At 41.5% G+C, this 19,224-nt stretch overlaps 5 protein-coding genes across 8 annotated transcripts; 2 read left to right on the plus strand and 3 right to left on the minus strand.

Moving 5' to 3' along the window:
* Nucleotides 1-225: 225 nt before the first annotated feature.
* On the minus strand, nucleotides 226-5,941 carry LOC108100211. Of its 2 annotated transcripts, XM_017203986.1 has the most exons (5): nucleotides 5,321-5,941; nucleotides 2,329-2,523; nucleotides 1,984-2,266; nucleotides 1,750-1,761; nucleotides 226-1,676 (listed from the first exon to the last, which is right to left on the minus strand). In XM_017203986.1, exons 2-5 carry the CDS (start codon nucleotides 2,515-2,517, stop codon nucleotides 1,606-1,608), a joined length of 555 nt encoding a protein of 184 aa, XP_017059475.1. In that variant the 5' UTR covers nucleotides 2,518-2,523; nucleotides 5,321-5,941; the 3' UTR covers nucleotides 226-1,605. The 2 variants fall into 2 exon arrangements, with proteins under 2 accessions (XP_017059475.1, XP_017059476.1); XM_017203987.1 differs by lacking the exon at nucleotides 1,750-1,761.
* Nucleotides 5,942-7,624: 1,683 nt separating this feature from the next.
* LOC108100541 (CUE domain-containing protein 1) lies at nucleotides 7,625-9,513 on the plus strand. 3 transcript variants are annotated; one of them, XM_017204504.2, is made up of 2 exons: nucleotides 7,625-7,865; nucleotides 7,926-9,513. In XM_017204504.2, exons 1-2 carry the CDS (start codon nucleotides 7,707-7,709, stop codon nucleotides 8,658-8,660), a joined length of 894 nt encoding a protein of 297 aa, XP_017059993.1. In that variant the 5' UTR covers nucleotides 7,625-7,706; the 3' UTR covers nucleotides 8,661-9,513. The 3 variants fall into 3 exon arrangements, with proteins under 3 accessions (XP_017059993.1, XP_017059994.1, XP_017059995.1); XM_017204505.2 differs by having other exon boundaries at nucleotides 7,971-9,513; XM_017204506.2 differs by having other exon boundaries at nucleotides 7,974-9,513.
* Nucleotides 9,514-9,599: 86 nt separating this feature from the next.
* Nucleotides 9,600-12,638, minus strand: LOC108100542 (ras-related protein Rap1). The gene is made up of 2 exons (XM_017204507.2): nucleotides 12,465-12,638; nucleotides 9,600-12,075 (listed from the first exon to the last, which is right to left on the minus strand). The coding sequence occupies exon 2, from the start codon at nucleotides 11,630-11,632 to the stop codon at nucleotides 11,078-11,080; it is 555 nt and encodes a 184-aa protein (XP_017059996.1). The 5' UTR covers nucleotides 11,633-12,075; nucleotides 12,465-12,638; the 3' UTR covers nucleotides 9,600-11,077.
* A 230-nt stretch (nucleotides 12,639-12,868) lies between these two features.
* Nucleotides 12,869-15,467, minus strand: LOC108100641 (HBS1-like protein). The gene has a single exon (XM_017204644.2). The coding sequence runs from the start codon at nucleotides 15,267-15,269 to the stop codon at nucleotides 13,266-13,268; it is 2,004 nt and encodes a 667-aa protein (XP_017060133.1). The 5' UTR covers nucleotides 15,270-15,467; the 3' UTR covers nucleotides 12,869-13,265.
* A 292-nt stretch (nucleotides 15,468-15,759) lies between these two features.
* On the plus strand, nucleotides 15,760-19,025 carry LOC108100622 (transmembrane protein 134). Its single transcript, XM_017204620.2, has 2 exons — nucleotides 15,760-16,251; nucleotides 17,505-19,025. Exons 1-2 carry the CDS (start codon nucleotides 16,088-16,090, stop codon nucleotides 17,854-17,856), a joined length of 516 nt encoding a protein of 171 aa, XP_017060109.1. The 5' UTR covers nucleotides 15,760-16,087; the 3' UTR covers nucleotides 17,857-19,025.
* The last annotated feature ends 199 nt before the right edge of the window (nucleotides 19,026-19,224 follow it).

The raw sequence follows: 19,224 nt of genomic DNA on the forward strand, positions 1-19,224 counted from the left end.
AAAGCGAATGCCGCTTGCTCGACAATTGCGAATAAATCGAAATGCATTTCGTGTAAACGTGTTAAAGAGCATAAACTTAGACTAAATGTGAGGCAAATCCGAAGGTCGCGACTGGTCAGCTACGTCAGCAGAGCAAATCCATTGAAAGCGTAATAGTACAGAATAAATAGAAACAACTGCGGATTCAGATTTACTCGACATTTTCCCACAGCCAGCGAACGCGTTTGGGCGTTTACTACTTGCCAGTTGGCTTCGTTCCACACCGTTTTTAATGGCCAACGGCGCCGGCTTGACATTAAGTGGCCGACTGTAAACGCGATCGATTTCTATATTTCATATCCTGCAGACACCTCGATCGGTTCCGTACTACTTACTACACCCACCAGATTCGGCCGATTTGGGTTCTGCTTCTGACTTTTCAACAAATTGCAGTGGCACTTGGCCTTTGCAATTGCGACCTGGAGGCCGGCAAATCCAAAAAAAAAAACACAGTGGGTTTGCCACCAGAGGTGGCAGCGTGATTTTATTGCAGTTATTACGACTTCCGAATGGGTATTAATTAGCAGTATCTTAACACTTTCCTAGAAGTATCTAGAGATCTACTAATTCTCTGTGTCAATATGCAAATCATTATATAATTAACGAGGGCGAGCCAGTAAAAACAATTAAGTGGTTTCACATCGAGTATTAACACGCTTTAATTGACTTTGTGTTCAGTTCAAAGTGCCAATAAAAATCTTGAAGACTAATTAGATCTTACTCGAAACCAATCTTAAAATCCAAGTCCGGTAAACTTTCTAAAGCTCTAACCTCGGAAACGGAATATTCAGAGAACTTTGCTGATATAATTTCCATTGAAGGAAAAATTATTTCAGCCTTATATTAAAATTTGTAAGAATTAAAGCCAAAGTATTTTTTGCCAAGAATCATTTATCTTTATACCCGAATAAACTATAAAAGGAGTCCAACCAAAGCCTAAAAGATGGCTTCATATTCAACCAAGAAATGTATTGAGTCCCATTAAGCTTATAATACTTTACGGAGCTCAAATGATTTTCAAATCGGAAATTACCTTAAGTAATGTATTGCCAAAAACATTTAGTGGACCACCTTTTGGGTCCTTGAATACCATAATCATATAACATTTATTCAAGAAATTGGCCACAGATCATTCTTGTTCGTTTGGTTTTTTCAATAAATATTTTGTAATATTTTCTGTAATATTTGGGCTTAATATCTAACAACATTTTGTTGATTATTATTAAATGTATTTCGAATACAACAAGAATCATAGATAATATTAGAGTTAAAACTAATATGGAAATACTTTAATGTGTGTGGGGTCAGTTTAAAGAGAGCAGGGAGTCAGATGTGTATCTGCATGTGCAGGTCGATTCATATATTATAAATACAATGTAGTCATAACTTCTAATTAAATTCTGCGCGGGTTTATCTAACTAAAATTAAAACAGTAGACAATACTTGGCATTTGAACATTCGTTCAACGGTTTGTGACAATGCAAATTCTAATTTTTCTTTGAAAGTTTTATTTAATTTTGCTTTTGTTCTGCGTTGGGTGTTTCTTGGGTGCATCGATACTCCTCTTCAGTAGGGATTGAAGCCGGCGTTGCGCTTGCGTCCCATGTTGCAGATCTTGAAGTGGCAAGGCGACATATCTGAAGGGATTCACAAAAAATAAAGTTAATAAAGTCTTACTTGGCTTTACTTATAAGTTCATGCAACACTTACATTGTTTACGAACTAATTTTGGGAATCAGAAACAAAAACATGAAAATAAATCAAACCAAAAACAGTAATTAGTCAATCATGCCACATTGATGTGTTAGGTATATTATCCTAAATAAGTACAAGAGATTATACAATTTTTATAAAATTTATATTTAAAGGTTTTCTGGAACTAAAACCTATTGTTTTGTATAACTTGTTTCCCCTTCTTATTAAATAAAATAAAAATGTACTCACATTGAACATTCTTCTTGGTGTTGTGATCCTTGAGGGAGTGTCCTGGCATGACTTTCTTGCTGGGCATGTTGGTTAGATCGGTGACGACATTGTAGCGCAACTCATCGCCGCCACCATTGTCCCCCAGTTTGTGAAGACGGGCCAGCAGTCGCGAGCTGGTCGCCTCGGGCTCATCGCTCTCCTGGGTGACTCCAAAGTCATCGTAGTCGGCGGTCAGCAGGAGATCCCTCAGCGATGGCCACTTCCTGGCGAAGGATGGCAGGCGCTGCTGTTTTTGTTCCTTCTGCGAACAGAAAGAAAGGGCTTAGTTTCTGTGACCCCTTCTGTGGTCAGACCACCTCGTACCAACTGCTCGGTATAATAGCTGTTGTCCTCATTCCCGCCTCCCAGGAGCTCGCTGAACAACAACTGCGTGTTGCGGGCTGGACGGGGCAGGGCGTTCCCCGGTCCAATCGCCACTGACAGGAGCACAATGACAATGGCCCAGTGGACAGGCGAGCAACCACAGGTGGTCGGCGACGACACGGCTGACATCCTCAACTGCGGAATTCGAAATCAATCCAAAACATTAAGGGGTGCCTTTAACTTAAAGCTATAAATAACTTAACTTAATGTAAATAATATGGATAACAGGTTGATTTATTCGCGGTAATGTATAATTATATTTATAATATTTTATTTATTAGCCAACTCACTTCATTAGATAATATTTCAAAGCTTTTCTAGCACCTTCCAAAGACACATTTAATGACCAAAAAAAAAGTGTTTTAAAACAATTAAACAGGAGAGCGGGCCACCACTCCGAAACACATGACCCATCCAGCCTAACCCCGATGCCACCCCATCTCCAGGACCTTCCAGGACCCCCAACGCTTACGCAAAGGGTTTCCTATTACAAACAACACAAGTTGGCAAAAACAAAACGAAATGCGGCAGGCTGAGTAAAAATATGCGTGAATATTTCAAGGGGTTTCGGTGTTGGGTACTTCAAATAAGTCACGTGGCAGTTGGCCAACAAGTTGACCTGCTCAATGGAATCATGGCCGTGTTCCAGTTAAAAGTTTTGGCTTTCTTAATGTTTCTCAACCTCTCCACGGGCTTCTTTGATGCGAGCTCTCGGATTCAGGTCACATTGCAATATCATCACTTGATATGCTGCCAACACGGGTCATCAGCGAGATGAGAATGGGAATACTCCCGTAATTGACATTTATGAAATATTAATTCCTAATTAGGCTCAAGCCCTGACGTCGAAAGTGAGCGGAATGCTAAAGGTGAGTGGCAAGCTCATTATCAAATAAGGCGTGAGTTCATTTCGGGGAGGCAAGTCCATGACTTTTAAAAATTACAAGTCATTTGGGGTGGTTTGCTAATAAATGAATCGGTTACCAAGTTGGTGGACCATTTATAACCAGGAGATGAGATAAACTAAAAGGTGAAAGTAACAAATAATTGAGATTAAAAGGAAGTAATTAGTATAAAATTAAAAGTAATGAATAATCAGCAAAGTTATACAAATTTAATTTCCCTTTTGTTTCTTCGTTAATAGATAAATGTCGAACTTAAATAGAAGTTATAAAAATTTCGAATGGCTCTTATCAAGTTTATTGGTATAATAATAATCATCTCACCCTCTTCCCCCAGAATTTTTTCATTATACTTTTACGGCGCCTCACATATTTTCCATTTATTGCAGTTCATTATCGAATAAACGAAAATTACTCCTTGTTTGTTGTTGCCGAGTGGACCAGATTTTTTTAGCTCATAATTTTCATCGACTTTTTTGTACCTCCTGAAGTGCAAGCGATAAGCTTTGGCGATCGTGCCAGCGGCTTTCTCATCTCGTTCAGTAATTTATGTCGAACCGTAATCGCACCAAACGCATTTTAACAGCCCAATACAAATAAAAAACAAAAATGCCTACTGATAATGCATTGATGTCGTGGCTAATTTGCGATCCCCAGTCAAGAGTCATCTCTATTTTGGTGTTAGAGTCAAGGCCTCGCGCGTAAAAGTTCCATTGAACTCTGGGCGGGCCTTTTCCCCCATAAACATAGTGCTAAACTACTAAAAAAAATTGGGGAGGCGTTGGGCACCTGTCGAATTTATTAGACAGTTTTCCATGACGCGTGCGGGTTTTATTAAAAACCTTAACTGAACGGTGTCCGATAAGCGATAACAAGATGGCAAAGTATAACCCCATACCCTTACTAATTGCTAATTATGTGGTGAAGATATAAATACACCTGTGTTCAGATTTATAATTGTAATTTGCAAACAATTTTTTTTTTAAATAAACATAGGTTTAAACTATCATTTTAATTATTTTCTTTATTAACATAATAGGATTTAGTACATATTTAAATTGATTACTTATTTTCCCTGGATACAATACTTTCATTAAAGCTTAGATTCCTATAAAAATCTATTAAGATTACAGCCTATAACTGGTTCTATTCAGTTTAGACAAGATGTAATAGAGCCTATGCTGCGATGACTTTCACAATATTCTAGAACCTTTTCTAAGAACATCAGTATTTCGGACGCAAGTGAAATCCTAATCTATGCTCAGAAATGGCAAAATAAACACAGCATATAAATACGAACTGAGCTGGGGGTCTCAACATCTACGACCCAAATCGTATCAATAACAGGGAATATATATTAATAAAACCGCTGGGTTTTCTTCTTTTATTTGCCTGCCATAAAGTGCGTCACCGGGGACGTCATAAAATATCGGACCACAAGCTAAATAGAGAGCTAGGAGCTCGTTCTTATCAAGAACAATAGGTTCAAATCTAGTGACACGCCCTCTTTTCTACACTTTCCAAGCTGTGTAAACAAAAGTAATCTCTGTCCGAATCTAAGTTGGAATCCCCCTCCTCCGAAGAATAAAACTACGCAACACTTTCCGATTCACGAGACTTCCATTTAAACTTTTCGTGTTCGCAGCCCTGATAAGACGACTACAATTATTTTTATGTGAGTGGAACATAATTAAAACGAAAATCCCGTAATGAGATGACAGTTCTGAAAAATCGCTGCTGATAATGTATAAATAAATAATTATATATATTTGTATAATTGACCATTATCAATGAGGCAAAGCAATTTTCTTGGCGCCTTGAATGGAATTAAACGATTCGATTTACGTTTTATATTCGACGATTACGGAAAATCTTTAATTAATTCTTACAGGAAATCTGTTCTTTAAATAAACATGGGGACCAAGTAAAAGGACAACCAATGTATTAATACGTTCATTTGGTTAAGATGTAACCCCAAAAAATAGAAGTTGACTTTTATTAATAGTTTAACTATTATAGTTTTAACTTACCTTTTTCGAATTTCACTCCGATTTAAAAAAAAACGTGAACTGTGTAGTTCTTCACACTTGATCCTTAATAAAGTTCAATCAGTTTAACACTTTCCACTGTAACTGTACTTTTTTACTGTAGCTGTACTTTTTTACTGAATTGTTCCGAAAATAGACTTCAGATTTTTTTCCAGCCGTATTCCAAGTATACCACTAAATATTCTGAATAGATTTCTGATTTGGCTTGATATTTGATTTTTGCTCTTCCTGAATTGTCTTTACCGTTAGATGTGACAATGCAGAATAAACGCAAATCCGTTGGGAGCGTTTGTTTATATAGGCGCTCGAAGAACGACGCCGCAAAAAAGGGTAATTCAACAGGTACAAATAAAAAACCGACGGCACTTCGGAGGTGACAGAAGTCTAATGTTCGTGTGGGCGGCGTGGGGTGGTGGTGGGGGTGGTTTTCCGCCCACCTGGGGTCAGGTTATGTTACGGTTTCGGGGGAATGGCGACACGAGCACTTGAAAACTTGTGTGTAATTTTAATTCTGCGCGGCTAATTTGGGCACAATCTCGGATTCGGGCACTCGGGGTTCTCGGGATTCTTACTAGGCGCTTTCTGGTCTGTCGGCGAACTAACTCATCGAATGGCAGATCCCACTAGAACTGACTCAAGTCGGTTGATGGAGCCCTCGGCCCCGGTCTTCGTGCGTTTGTCGTGCCACGCTTTTGACAAATCGACCGATAAAGCCAAGATTTATGATCAGCGCTATATGTTTAGTGGGGGCTGCGCTACAGCACTCGGGATGGGTCGTATAGGTGCGGTTAAGTCAGCCAATTAAATCACTTCGAGTATGTCCGAGTCTGATCTCTGACCCCAAATTACTTTACTATCTGGGGGCTTATTGGGTTATTGACACGAAGCCTTACTTTCCCAAGGTAATTTAGCCAAGGTTCTAATAGTGGTCATGAATTTTTAGAGAGCTCCCACATGAACCATTCGCATTTACTGTAGGTCATTAAACTCGTCATGATTTAGCTGAAACATTTTCAAAGTTAATTGGGTCAATGACAATTTGCAGTTTTTAAGCTTCGATTGCTGAAAAACCCAACGGCTTTGCGAAATCGTTGGATTCAACAGAAGTGATCACATGATTAGAGTTCTTTACAATTTTTGGGTACCTGTAAATATAACCCATTTCGTAGGGTAACCTGTCACAAATCTAAATAAAATATTTTGAATGAGCTATCAACTTTATTTGTTAGGCAAACAAAACGGATAAAAATAAGTTCGCAGCTCCAAGAGTTTGAACAAAAATAGCATGGAAATTTACACTTGTCCATCTCAGATAACATGTCCGATCTTATCTTTTATGCTTACTTAATTATCCACGTATCACAGCAAATCTGGATTCTAAAAGAACGAAAAGTGACGCAATACCGGCCGCGGATTAAGTCACACAGAAACCAAAATTAATTGGGGGTGCCGTGACACAGCTTTGAATTTTAATTTCCCCTTAATGTTTAGATTATAATTCGCTTATACAGAGTCTCCCCCAAGTTATTTCCTAATTTAAATGCGTCTCATCTTGGACAAAGTCCCCACAGATAGGGATTGATGCTGTCTAGCCTATAAATAAGTGGTGCAGTCTTCTTAAAGCGTAGTCTGACCCGAGAATATCGGAAGAGAGCGCCCACGCGCCTTACGCAGACTTTGCGATTAAATTAATATTTATGGTTACATCACCCCGAACCCAAATCCGGCGGGGGAGTCTCGCCCATCACTTGTCCGTCTGATATTGATAAGCGGGTTTTGGATGCCGCCTATCGCTGATACGGAATCAAACGGCAATCATATCAGTGCTAATTGACACTTATTAAAACGCGACCGGCGGAATTGACACTGCGTGCCGGAACAAAGGCAAAAACACGTGCGGCAAAGTTATCAGTAGTTAAGGACATCACGTGACATTCATCAGCCCAACGTTTTGATTGCGATATGGTAATTAAGTCATCTGATGGGTAACACAGTAACAACCATGCACTTAATTGCGCTTCATTGAAGTCAGTGCAGACCAGTTTGAATTGGCGCCAAAGGTTAGGTCGGACGCCTTGCAACACTGGCTTGGTAAAAGTACAACAAAAAGTTGTCGACGCCAAAATGCTACGATGGTACCTCACTGGTAGTAAGGTCAACTGAAAAGATTACAATCCTGAAGATTTAAAGGTTTTTTTTTAAATTGTAAGCTTTTAAAGTTATTCTCATTTGTCTGTTTTAGTGAACACCCCATATGTTCCTAGTCAGAATAAAACGAGAATAGAGTGTTACCGCAATCGCGCCGCCTGGTAACACTGTGCCCAATTGGACTGTGGGGGCGAAAATAAAAAAAATAAAAATAAGAATCATGTCGACGCTGCAGCTGGAATTTTCGCAGGCAATGACCGACTTTAAGAAGATGTTCCCGGACATCGACCGCGAGGTGATCGAGGCGATCCTGCGAGCGAACCTGGGGGCCGTGGACCAGACCATCGACGCCCTACTGGCCATGTCGATTGACAACCAGGTGAGCGCCGATTCCCTGTGTATACTAATGTCGCACGTACTAACCCACTAACAAACGCAGAACGAGAAACTGCGCAATGAACTGGATGCTAATATCTCGCCCCAGCAGAGCCTCATCAACCTGAACGATTCGGACAAAGACCTCCAGCTGGTGGACACCACGGACGGCGGGGGAGCTGTTGCGGCCGCGGGTGCAGCTGGAGCACCCAATGCCCTGCTGACCACTGCTGGCGCCTCCCCGAGCCACCAGAACACGGGCGCCTCGCCCAAGCAACGTCCACTGGGAACGGCCAGCAAGGGGAGCAGCCAGAACAACACGCCCACCAAGCGCAGTCGTCGCTGGAATCCACCCATTTTGGGACCATTGCCGGCTGGCTTCCTGCGGATCACACCCGCTCCCGGGCAGCAGGACTTTGAGCTCCCGGACGAGCAGTTCGCCCTAATGCTGCAGAACGAGGAGTTCATGAACCAGCTGCGCTGGAATCAGGACTTCATGAATGCCCTCGAAAGGGAGCAGAGTGGCAAGGCCAAGGGCGAGGACGACGCCCCTTTTCAGGAGCGGCTCAAGAACATGGGCAAGATGTCGCGCAAGAAGTTCCTGCAGATGGCCCGGGTCTTCACCTGGCAGCGCAACAAGAAGGTGACCACGGCCAAGCAGATAGACTCGCTGCCGCTGCGCGAGGAGCCCAGTGACGACGAGGACCACCACCATCACCACCAGCAGCAGCGCGACCAGCAGCAGGCGAGCCAGCAGCAGTCCAGCCAGCAACAGGGACAGTTGCAGCTGCGCAAGTGAAGCGGAACGTTCTGTTATCTTATCTCAATGGCCATAACGTGACGATCACGTGCGCTAGTAATCTCCCCAAAACGAAACGCAACCCAGACCCAAGTAATCTCCAGGCAAGAACGAAATCTCCTGTCCCAATCTCAACACAAAGACGCGATGGTATTTCTTTTAGTTTTAACCTGAAGTGCAATTTTCCTCCCTACCGTGCAATATTACCCCTTTCCTTATTGTTTATACACGTATTGTTTACCCCTTTCGTTGTTGCCAAATTAGCGTAGTTAAGTTTTATCCATTATTTGTAAACGAAACTGAATGCGGCCTCTTTTGAGCCGCGTTTGCTAGAGAACCACACTCGTACACACGTTCGACTGATTATAGAAAGCGTTAATTAACCAAGCATCACACACCAGGGATCGAAGGCGAGTCCCCCAAGTAGAGCACTTTGCTTAGCCCAAAACCTAGTCATAAAGCGGAACTTAAGCCACTTTTTGTACAGTAATCAAAACTACCACTTAATTCCTGTCTTAAATTCAACTTTCCCCATTTTAACTGCTGGCCAGCGCTTGAAAACCATCTTCTAACGAAAAGCATTACTTATATTGTATACCCCGCGAATCTCTCGGAACTTGCGTACCATATCAGCTGTGGATACAATGCAGTTTTACTACACCTACACCCCTACTTAACTCCGAATCGCTCCTATCGCAGATCTTACAGTGGATTAATATGCGTGCTTCGCACTAGCAAATTATTATAATTAAAAAGATCGGCTATTTGATTGTAATTGTATATGTATAAATATTTGAATAACAAACTTATATAACTATTCCAAGTATCAAATACAGATATTTCAAAACTTCAACAAAAGTTGTATTATTTGGCATAAGCTGCCTTCCCTTGTCTTTCTAAGGACTTTTCTCTCCCACCCAAAAAAGGACTCTCCGTACATGAATTTATTTAATTTTTATTTTGTTTTTGCATTTCCTTTTTAATTTTTTATAAACATAATACATTTATTAATAATTAAAAGACGATCGACCATGTTGACCTACTGCACCGCGAATTGGGGACCATCAAGTATCTGAGATCAGAATTACAAAAAAATCCCAAAAACCCGGTCAATAGGGTAACAAGCTCGAAAAAATGGTTTTTCAATTACATTTTCACACGCTCATTATTACATTATGTTATTGTAACGGTTTGTTTGTTTATTATGTTCAAAAATGATTTGTATCTTTACCATATATTTAATATATACGCTTTTATTTAGTTTTAATGTTGGTTGGCTGTGTTTAGACTTTGATTTAAGGGCATATTGGTTACTACTCGTACGCGAAGTTTATGCAATGTTTATTATGAAATATTTGTAAATTACTTTGCTCGTTTTTAGGTTTCTTTTCATTTTGGGATTGACACGACAGTTTATGTTAAACCATTCCTTATGTATTAAATATACTAGAATTTGTGGCTGTCTCTGTACTTGGTTTTTTAACAGGAAGCGGAAACGAGCTTAGCAATCCTTCTCATTTCCGTTTCCGCCTTGCATTTTTTCAGAATGCTCTCTGAGAGCGCGTCGGAGTGTGTCAGTGTGTGTGTTTATGGGTGTAAATGTGTATGTGTGGGATGTGGCTGGTATGTGGAGTGTGTGGGTGTGTTTTAATTTCGAATGCAATTGATCATGTTAAACAATTACTTGTAAATTTGTTTTAAACTAATTACTAAATGGGCTCATTACTTCTGGTTGTTTGCAACATTTTGACATCATTTGCATACAATATTTTTATAAAATATGTTCCTTATTCATGATTTATTCCCTTTCTCGATTTATTTGCTCAATTCTTTCGTGGAATTTTTATCTTTTAGGCGTACAATTTATTTTAGCTTAATTTGATTTTGGGTTTTGAATGTTTCTTTCGGTTCTATTTAAAGATATACTTGTTGTTGGTTGGGGTTTTTCGTGTATAAGTTGATGTAGTTGTGTAGAGTACAATCGAAAAGAATCAATAAATACGAATGTTTTAGTTTACGAATGTTTCACTTGTTGCATAATTTAAAAAACGGCTCAAAAACGAACGACAAATATATTTAAATATGTAGATATATATATAATAATTCCCCATATGCGTAATGGTTAATCAGCGAAAAATAGTACAATCATAATAGTAGTAAATGGTAATAGTTACAAAAACTTGAAACAGTTAAAAAACATTTGTCAGTTTAAGTTTTGTTTTGTATATAGTAGATTGGTTATTTCAATTTTTCGACAATTGCCATTCGGATCCAAAAACGAAACGAGAACGAAAAAAAATCGAAAATTCTTTACTTTACGCTTATACTTTTTCTCCTCTTCCTCCTATATCCTCTAGATCCTTTCTTCTCCATTCGGTTTTTGTATTCTTTTTGTTTTTGTTTTGTTTTTGGAAGTCTTATAGCAGAACACATAGGGACTTTTTCGGCTTCTTTTGTTTCTTCTCGGGCGACTTCTTGTTGATCTGCCGGACCAGGTCGTAGAAAATATCGTTCACATTCACTTTGGCTTTGGCTGAGGTCTCCATGAAGGCGCAGTTGAACTGGTTGGCCAGGGACTTGCCCAACTCCTTGCCGACAACGCGCTCCTCCTCTAGATCGCACTTATTGCCCACCAGGACCATGGGCACATCGTCCGTGTCCTTCACCCGCAGGATCTGCTCCCGCAGGTCCTGCAGATCGTTGAATGTCGATTGCGCTGTAATCGAGTAGACGAGCACGAAACCCTGGCCGTTCTTCATGTACAGATCCCGCATGGCAGTGAACTGCTCCGTGCCCGCCGTGTCCAGGATCTCCAGCATACACTGCTGACCGTCCACCTCCACCTGCTTCCTGTAGCTGTCCTCGATGGTCGGATCGTACTTCTCCACGAAGATGCACTGCACAAACTGGACCGTCAACGCCGATTTTCCCACGCCGCCGCTGCCGAGAACTACGATTTTGTACTCACGCATCTTGGCTATATGTTTTGTATATCTCGGGGGTTTGGTTTCTTGTGCTAAATTCTAGAGAAGAGACCCAAAATGCAGGTAGGCCAGGTAGGTGGGGTTTACTTCGTATTTTTTTACTTTCTACTGGGTTTTTCTCCCCTGAAAATCACTAGTTTTTAGGCGTTGTTCGGCGATTGCTTTTCGGTTGCAGTTGTTATTTTAGTTATTTTATGTTATATATTTAAAGTAAGTTTGTTGTTTTTGTTGTTGCTTTTACTGTTGATAACCTTTGTGCCGTGTATGTGTGTGAGTCTGTGTTGCTGCGTGTACTGTGTGCTGGTGTTTGTGCCTCTCACTCTCTCGCTCGCACCTTCCGCCGAGTTGCGTGCGTTCAATTGTTGCTTTTAAGGCGGAAATCTCTACGCTTTTGTTTTTTTAAGACCGCCGTCACTGCTACCGAGGGCACACTGTATGAAAGTAGAAAGAAATGCGGTTTTTAGACACTAATAACTCTAAATTCGCTGCGAGTGTTTTTGGTTTGCGTTTTTTGGTATGCTGAGAACTGACTGCACTCCCTCTTTTCTTCTCAACTCTCTCTTGTTCTTATTCTCGCTCTTATGATTCATTTTTAGAGTTGCCAGGCGGTCGCCCCAAACTCAGATCCCCACTGCAGAGTCTCATAGATCACACTTCTCAAATACTTCACTGAATTTTCAATTAAAATGCACTTGCTTTAGAGTTTTCGTTTCGTACAATGTGTGTGTATCAGCTAACCAAACGCAACACTAGACCACGGAAATGCACCCGCATGTCGTGCGGTAGGGCAACTCTGGGCGGAGCGCAGCGGAGTTTTTACCTGTTTTTCACTTGATGCCGCCAAATGCGTTTTCCAGGGGCCGCTTCACCTGTCGCCACTCGCGAATAGATGCACTTTTTATTGAAAACGCCTTAATTCCGCAGAAATGAGACAACTTTTTCGCCCACAGCGAGCACTAGAGCTGGAACGAAAACCGATGGTAAGTCGACACTATCGATGTTTTGGAAAACTTGGCAACATCGATGTTTTGCCTTCAGCAATCGATAGATTTTACTACACCGTTGCTTTTTTTAAATATTTATTTATTAAACTTGTTGTTGATTAATTCTTTTTAAGTTTAATAGGATTGTAATTCTACTCTAAGTTATATTATATTCTGCAGAGGTAAAAAACCGGGAACAATAAAACATTTTCGTTTTCTTCTTTGAAATGATGAAAAACAATTAGTTTTTTAATCTCTGTTGTTTTATTGGTGTTTTATTTTTCTACAGCAGTTATTTGTAGAGCGAATCCAGCATACAATTTTTTATAACAAATATTGCATAAATCAAACTTGTTATTTAAAAATTACACAGTTATTAAAGTTTTCAATGTTTCATTAAATGATTAATATTAACAAAATATAAAATTCCAGTAGATTAACTGTTTTTAAACAAGTTAATTTTAAATTTAATTTTTGTGTGGCCCGTAAATTATTCAGACTCCGCTTTTTCTAGTCAATATCACTGCTCCAACGCCTTTCCGGTTTTATCAATTCATATAAACTATGTATATTTAGCAAAACAACAATAATGAATATCTAACTAAAATTTCGTACAAAATTCAGCATTGGCATCCGTTTCAGCGGATTTTAGTGACCATTCCGGCGGCAATCGTGACGCCTGCTACCCTCAGCATAACTCGTCCCAACTCCTTGAAGTCCGCATACCGCTCAATGCAAATGGGTCTGCTGGTCTCCAGTTCCACCAGGGCGCAGGAGTTGTTGCCCAGACAGCGCGGTTTCTTTTTAACTACTTCGCCAGTGCTCTTGTGGATGGATGCGACTAGCTTGCATACAACGGCGGGTTCTATCAGAGATTGGTGGTGCAGGAGCACGGGGAATCCCATCGTTATGGGAACTTTGACGTTGAACACAATGACGCGAGCCTGGAAACGCGTCGTCACCGGAATTGGCATCTGGGGATCGCAGATTATGCAGCCGACGGTCACGTTGTTGATGTCCAAGGCGGGCAGCGTCACGGAGACCTGATCGCCGGCAAAAACACTTGTCTGGGGGAATTCGTTCATGGTCAGCGACTTGACTTGCGCCTGCTCTCTGCTGGCTCCCACTAAAACCTTGTCGTTTAGACAAAGCACTCCGGTTTCTATGCGTCCCGAAATGCAAAATCCAGAACCAGTGCCCTTGTAAATATCCGAAACGGACATACGCAGCGGTCTGTCGATGGCTCGCTCCGGGATCTTAAAGTTCTCTATGACATCCAGCAGATGCGGACCGCTGTACCAGCTGGTCAAAGCGGCTTCATGGGCTGTGTTGGTGAGATTCTCGCCGGTTAGCCCGGAGCAGGGTGTAAAACTTACATCGGACTCCTTGAATCCCGCCTGCTTTAGGAAGGACCTAAGTTTTGTTACAATCTCCGTGAATCGCTCCTGTGACCAGCCAACGGTGTCCAGTTTGTTGATGACAACTCCCAGTTGATTTACACCAAGGGATCGCACTAGAATAGCATGCTCGCGAGTTTGTCCGCCAAGCTCAAATCCAGACTCGAACTCCCCTCGCGTGGCATCCACCACCAGGAGAGCCACATCCGCCTGGGTGGCTCCGGATATCATGTTCGGAATAAAGTCCTTGTGACCCGGAGCATCCAGCAAAGTAACGATCTTTGTCTTGGTCTCTATGCGCGACTGACCCACATCCATCGTGATGCCACGGGCTCGCTCCTCGCCCGTCTCGTCCAGAACCCAGGCGTACATAAAGCTCTGCTTGCCCAGCTTCTTCGACTCCTGCTCGTGCTTATGCATCACGCGCTGCGAGACATTTCCGGTGTCGTAGAGTAGATGGCCCATCAGTGTGCTCTTCCCGGCGTCCACGTGGCCAATCACAATCATGTGGATGTGGCTTTTCTGATCGGCTCGCTCCTTTTCGTAAAGCTGGCGGGCATTGCGCACGGCTTGCTCCTTGGACACCTTAAAGAGGGACGTCGAGCTCCGTGAATTGTCTTCGCCGCCAATGTCCACAGGTGTGTTTCTGCCGGAGACAACTGGCGACGAGGGCACCTTGGGCGACGCTATTTCAAAGCCACGACGGGGCTCCTTTAAACTGATCTTTGGCGGCGGCGTTGGCGCCGTTTTGCTTGAGGATTTTGGCACCACTGGGACAGCAGGCACCTTAATGCGGGCGGGCTTGGCAGACTGTTTGCTTTCCTCGTTGAGGATCTCGTCTAGGATCTTCTGCATGTCGTAGCCGAACTTCATGGAGGTCTCCACGATGCGGCGCTCGGAGACAGCATCGCCCACTACGCTGCGCACCTCGTCTACGCAAGAACTCAACTTCGCCTGCTCAATCTCGTCCAGCTGCGGCATCTGGAAACTTTCGGAATCGCGCCGTGCCTTCTCAAAAGCCTTTTCCTCGTCCTCTTCCTCGTTGTCCTCTTCCTCCTGAATGTCCTTGTTCTTGCTGATAAACGCCGAGATGCTCTGCTGGCCGCGAGCACGATCATAGAGCCATTGCTGCGCATCAGTGGGCGAAATGCAGTGATCGTCCTCCACGGAATGCCCGTAGATGTCGTCGTACCCGTCGTACTCGTCGTTGTAGTCCATGGTGCGGACTATTCTGTGGCGCGACATTTTGAAGGTATCTGTATTTCACAATTTACGATTTAGGAAATGAAAGTCAGAATTTCATCGAGTTGAGAAAGGAAAATAATAGAGTTGCGTGCAGGTGTGACTGCCTTCTCTTCGGATTCTTGGTATTTCTTTGAGTATTTTGCGGTATTAAAACCAATGGCGTAGTTGGAAAAATTTAAATTAATAAATATTTTGGAGAATACAGTTTTTAAGTAGTTATCCATGAATATCACTTTTTGAAGTTGACTTTAACTACATATGTTACTAAGATCAACCTTTTTTTTTATAATTTTTCAGAAAATTTAGCATTACTATTTTATATTAAAATATGACAACATTTTTGTTTTTCGCTAATACAAATTTGCAGATTTTAACATGTTGCTGTATAATCATAGAAATTTTATTGTATATTTTTTACTTGTGGGTAAATAAGCCAAAATACGAGTTTTTTTCTTAGTACTTCATATTGAAGCCACCCCCGCACGATATTTCGCCTCCCACTCGCGACGGTCACACTGGTTCGAGTCTGCCCTAAAACATTTGTCTTTTGTGTCGCGTTTTATTGTGAAAAGAAAAACACTTTTGCAACGGTTGCGGGCTGTAAAAAGAGTGCAAGACATTGCGAATACGAAGTGCGCAAAGATGCAGGCGGGGCAGCACTAAAACCAAGCCTCATTTCCCTCGATTTCCGCCGTTTTTCGTGTGCGAATGCGAGGCGAGCCAACGTTGGCAAACCGAATCTCGTCAAAAGTCGTTTATTATTAAACAATAGCAGACAGCAGGTGTTGGGGAGTTCAGGATTCCAGAACACAGCAAAGATGTACAACAACGGAACAAGGGGCTTCTCCATTCACGATGCCTTCGAAGAGGAGACGGACGAAGCGATACGGGTCTACGGATCAACGGTGATATCCACGCCCATGAGGGGCGGCAAGCAAGGTCGCTCCACCGAAGACGTCTCCATTCGGATTCAGGACCCCAAGTGAGTGGGATGAAGCTTTGGTGGATCTGAAAAACAGGTCTTTGAACTGCCTGCGTGGGCACACCGATTATATTGGCACCATTTTTCCGAGCTTTGTGCCAAACAAGGAGCTCCGATTCCGGTTATTGTTGTGTTTATAATATCTTTGTATACCAACGTACCAGCTGTGCGTCTGGTGTTCTAAGAGCTGTCCCAGCCAACTTCCCATTTCCCCATTCCCGCCGGAAGCACCTGAATAAGTTAGCCAAGCGGCGCGTGCGTGATGGATACTATATAGCGCCTATGCCTCTCGTATTCCGTATCCCATATTCCATTTCTTCTGCTCTCCGACATTAGCCATGCATGGCGTGTCGCAACTACAGAAACGACTTGTAATTATGGGGATTATAAATGCAGACGTCCAGCCTAATTTGGCATTCAATTGTAAAAATCATTGCGCATAAATTTCGTCATAAGGGTTTCGCTTGCTCTTTCGCTCTGGCGTTTCACGAGGGGATCACAAGGAGGAGAAGAAGGTGGCCTTCGCCTGCGGTCAGCTGGAACCAGTTAGCAAGCCCAGCAAGCCAAAACCAGCAAGCAGCGTTTGCACTTGTCGGGCTTCTCTTGCCAATATAATCGAGTGGTAAATGCGAAATTGATTGCGTCTCGCTTTTGGCGGCAATCCAACCTTCCGATAACCCCTCAAAACGGTTGATAATGGTCCTAAAGTCCATGTATAACCAAGTGGGTGAGCCGACTTAGGGAACTAAAGCTCTGTGCGTATATTCAATTAATAACATTAGTTAATTCGACTTTAAACTCGGCTTAATCCAGCGCAATCTCCACTTAACCATGATAGTTCGCAAAACCAGTTTGTGAAGAAGACAATTAGGGTATATGCTAGGCATTCAAATGATTATCTACCAGTCTACTATAGTCTTCATTAAATATTAATACGTTTTATTTTTCAAATATTGTGCGAAAGAGTTATTAAAAAGGGTGCTTATCTTTATCAGTTTATCAGTAGTTTTGGACTTATGTTATGAAATCTTTTTTTAGTTGCAATTAAAAATGCCTAATTAATCATTTAAGATAAGAGTTTTTTATACTTTTTGAAATCGTTTAATCGCAGTTTTCGCGGGAACCATTTTCTTTGGCTTGCACAATCTTGATTTAAGTGGGTCAAAACCGGCATTCAAAACCTGCTTCGTTGCACTGCCCGAAGGCTTTTAAGCGCTCTTCCTTTCAATGTTTCCCATATTCTGTCTCCCCAGGGGCTACAACAAGTATGCCGAGGACACAACCTCCAGGGACAGCGACTCGCTCATCCAGGAGTACGGCAACCTGCCCACGGAGGAGACCAACACATACTGCTGGCGGCACCCTAAAGTGCGCGAGAACTGGCGCACGGTCCTGGCCGCCTTTACGCTTCTTGTTGTGGGTACGGGCCTCTTCGTGATGGGCACCTTCGCAATCGCCGATCCGCAGAACACGTCGCAGGGAGTCGTGTTCTTTGTGGCCGGACTCATCTGCTTCATACCCGGGGCGTACCACGTCGTGTACATCTGGCTGGCAGCCAAAGGATATCGAGGGTTCGACTTCTATCACCTGCCGCTGTTCACATAAGCGGACGTCTGGTCGTTCAACTGGTTGATCCAAGGAACCAGATAAAGCAAGATAGCGAGAGAGCGGTGTGGGAGAGCCCCTTCTATAAATATAAATCTACGTGTTTGTTTATATTTGTATAAACAATTTATTTTCTATATCGTAATAGTAATTAACCCAAAAGTCGGTTTGTGTAACGTCCTTTTTGTGTTTAGCGGCAAAAATTTCGTTTAGACAAAGCCCCTCCTTAAATCCCCGAATCGAAATCTAGCAATATATAGATGATATATTTTACAATATTTTCTATTATGTGCCCGGTAAAGTGTTTTGTATACCCCAGCCGAATCCCAAAAAGTGCAAAACATTCATACGTACACTCGAAATTTATTTAAAAAAAAAAAAGAAAAAACAAACGAAAGACTTTGTATATGATGCTAACATGTTGAGGAAGCGCTAGAGTTATAACGTATACTATATATAAATTGTAATTGTAATTTATTGAAATTTAATTGCACCAAAAACGCTGGCAAGCGTACGAAAATGTTTTACGATTTTCAAAAACCAACACTCAAGAAACAAAAAGATTAACAACCTTACACCCACGAATCTATGTATATGATTAGTGAGCGTCTGTCCAGGGATGCGCCTTAAAGAACTAGATCTAGACTTTAGTCAACGTCGAATTATGATTATGATTTAACCTAATCGATTGCAATGAGAGATTTCTCGAGCAAACCATGATAATACCAAGCTACTAGTGATGTAAGACGGATCGCCGATATTGCAATACGTTCTTTTATAGCTATAGTAATGACGCGACTCTTTTCCGCTGACCTTACCCCCGTCCTTTAATAAAATTACATCTCACAATCATCCACATTTTTAAAACTAATCACACACCCCATCTGCCGTTTAGTTGTTAATGTCGTATAATTTCTTTTTTTAAGAAATGCTGAATATGGTTGTATTAAAATGAGAATAACTATTACACGCAGAAAACTCAAAAAACTAAATAAAAAAAAAAAATAAATTGACTTAAAACACATAAAAACTATTTATGGCTAATACAGGACTTATTATTTTCCAAATTTTACACAAAATTAATGTTTAGCTCTAACTTTGTGACTTTTGTATGTATTTTCCCATTGAATGTTGGTTTTTATTCGAATTAAAAATATTATTTTTGAACACTTCAGTTTGTTTTAATTTACTTTATCCGATTGAGGGGATTTTTACCATGATAAGATACAATACTCACATTTTTTATCTTTTGTTTATGGTCTTAAACGTGATTAATCGCTTCTTTTTATTTAATTTTTTTCAGCACTCTTCTGGGAATTGATTTTGTTTCTTAACGCAGCTAAAATTGGGCGATAAGTTATATCTTTT

Source organism: Drosophila ficusphila, unplaced genomic scaffold (genome assembly GCF_018152265.1).
Source record: "Drosophila ficusphila isolate 14025-0441.05 unplaced genomic scaffold, ASM1815226v1 contig_286, whole genome shotgun sequence".
NCBI lineage: Eukaryota > Metazoa > Arthropoda > Insecta > Diptera > Drosophilidae > Drosophila > Drosophila ficusphila.

What these genes read in the sequence shown, in the direction of transcription:
- LOC108100542 (XM_017204507.2), bottom strand. Translation starts at nt 11,632, where the DNA reads ATGCGTGAGTACAAAATCGTAGTTCTCGGCAGCGGCGGCGTGGGAAAA.
- LOC108100641 (XM_017204644.2), bottom strand. Translation starts at nt 15,269, where the DNA reads ATGTCGCGCCACAGAATAGTCCGCACCATGGACTACAACGACGAGTAC.
- LOC108100622 (XM_017204620.2), top strand. Translation starts at nt 16,088, where the DNA reads ATGTACAACAACGGAACAAGGGGCTTCTCCATTCACGATGCCTTCGAA. An exon ending in ATTCGGATTCAGGACCCCAA is followed by an intron (nt 16,252 to 17,504) that starts GTGAGTGGGATG and finishes CTGTCTCCCCAG; the next exon opens with GGGCTACAACAAGTATGCCG.
- LOC108100541 (XM_017204504.2), top strand. Translation starts at nt 7,707, where the DNA reads ATGTCGACGCTGCAGCTGGAATTTTCGCAGGCAATGACCGACTTTAAG. An exon ending in CCATGTCGATTGACAACCAG is followed by an intron (nt 7,866 to 7,925) that starts GTGAGCGCCGAT and finishes TAACAAACGCAG; the next exon opens with AACGAGAAACTGCGCAATGA.
- LOC108100211 (XM_017203986.1), bottom strand. Translation starts at nt 2,517, where the DNA reads ATGTCAGCCGTGTCGTCGCCGACCACCTGTGGTTGCTCGCCTGTCCAC. An exon ending in GCTATTATACCGAGCAGTTG is followed by an intron (nt 2,267 to 2,328) that starts GTACGAGGTGGT and finishes TTCTGTTCGCAG; the next exon opens with AAGGAACAAAAACAGCAGCG.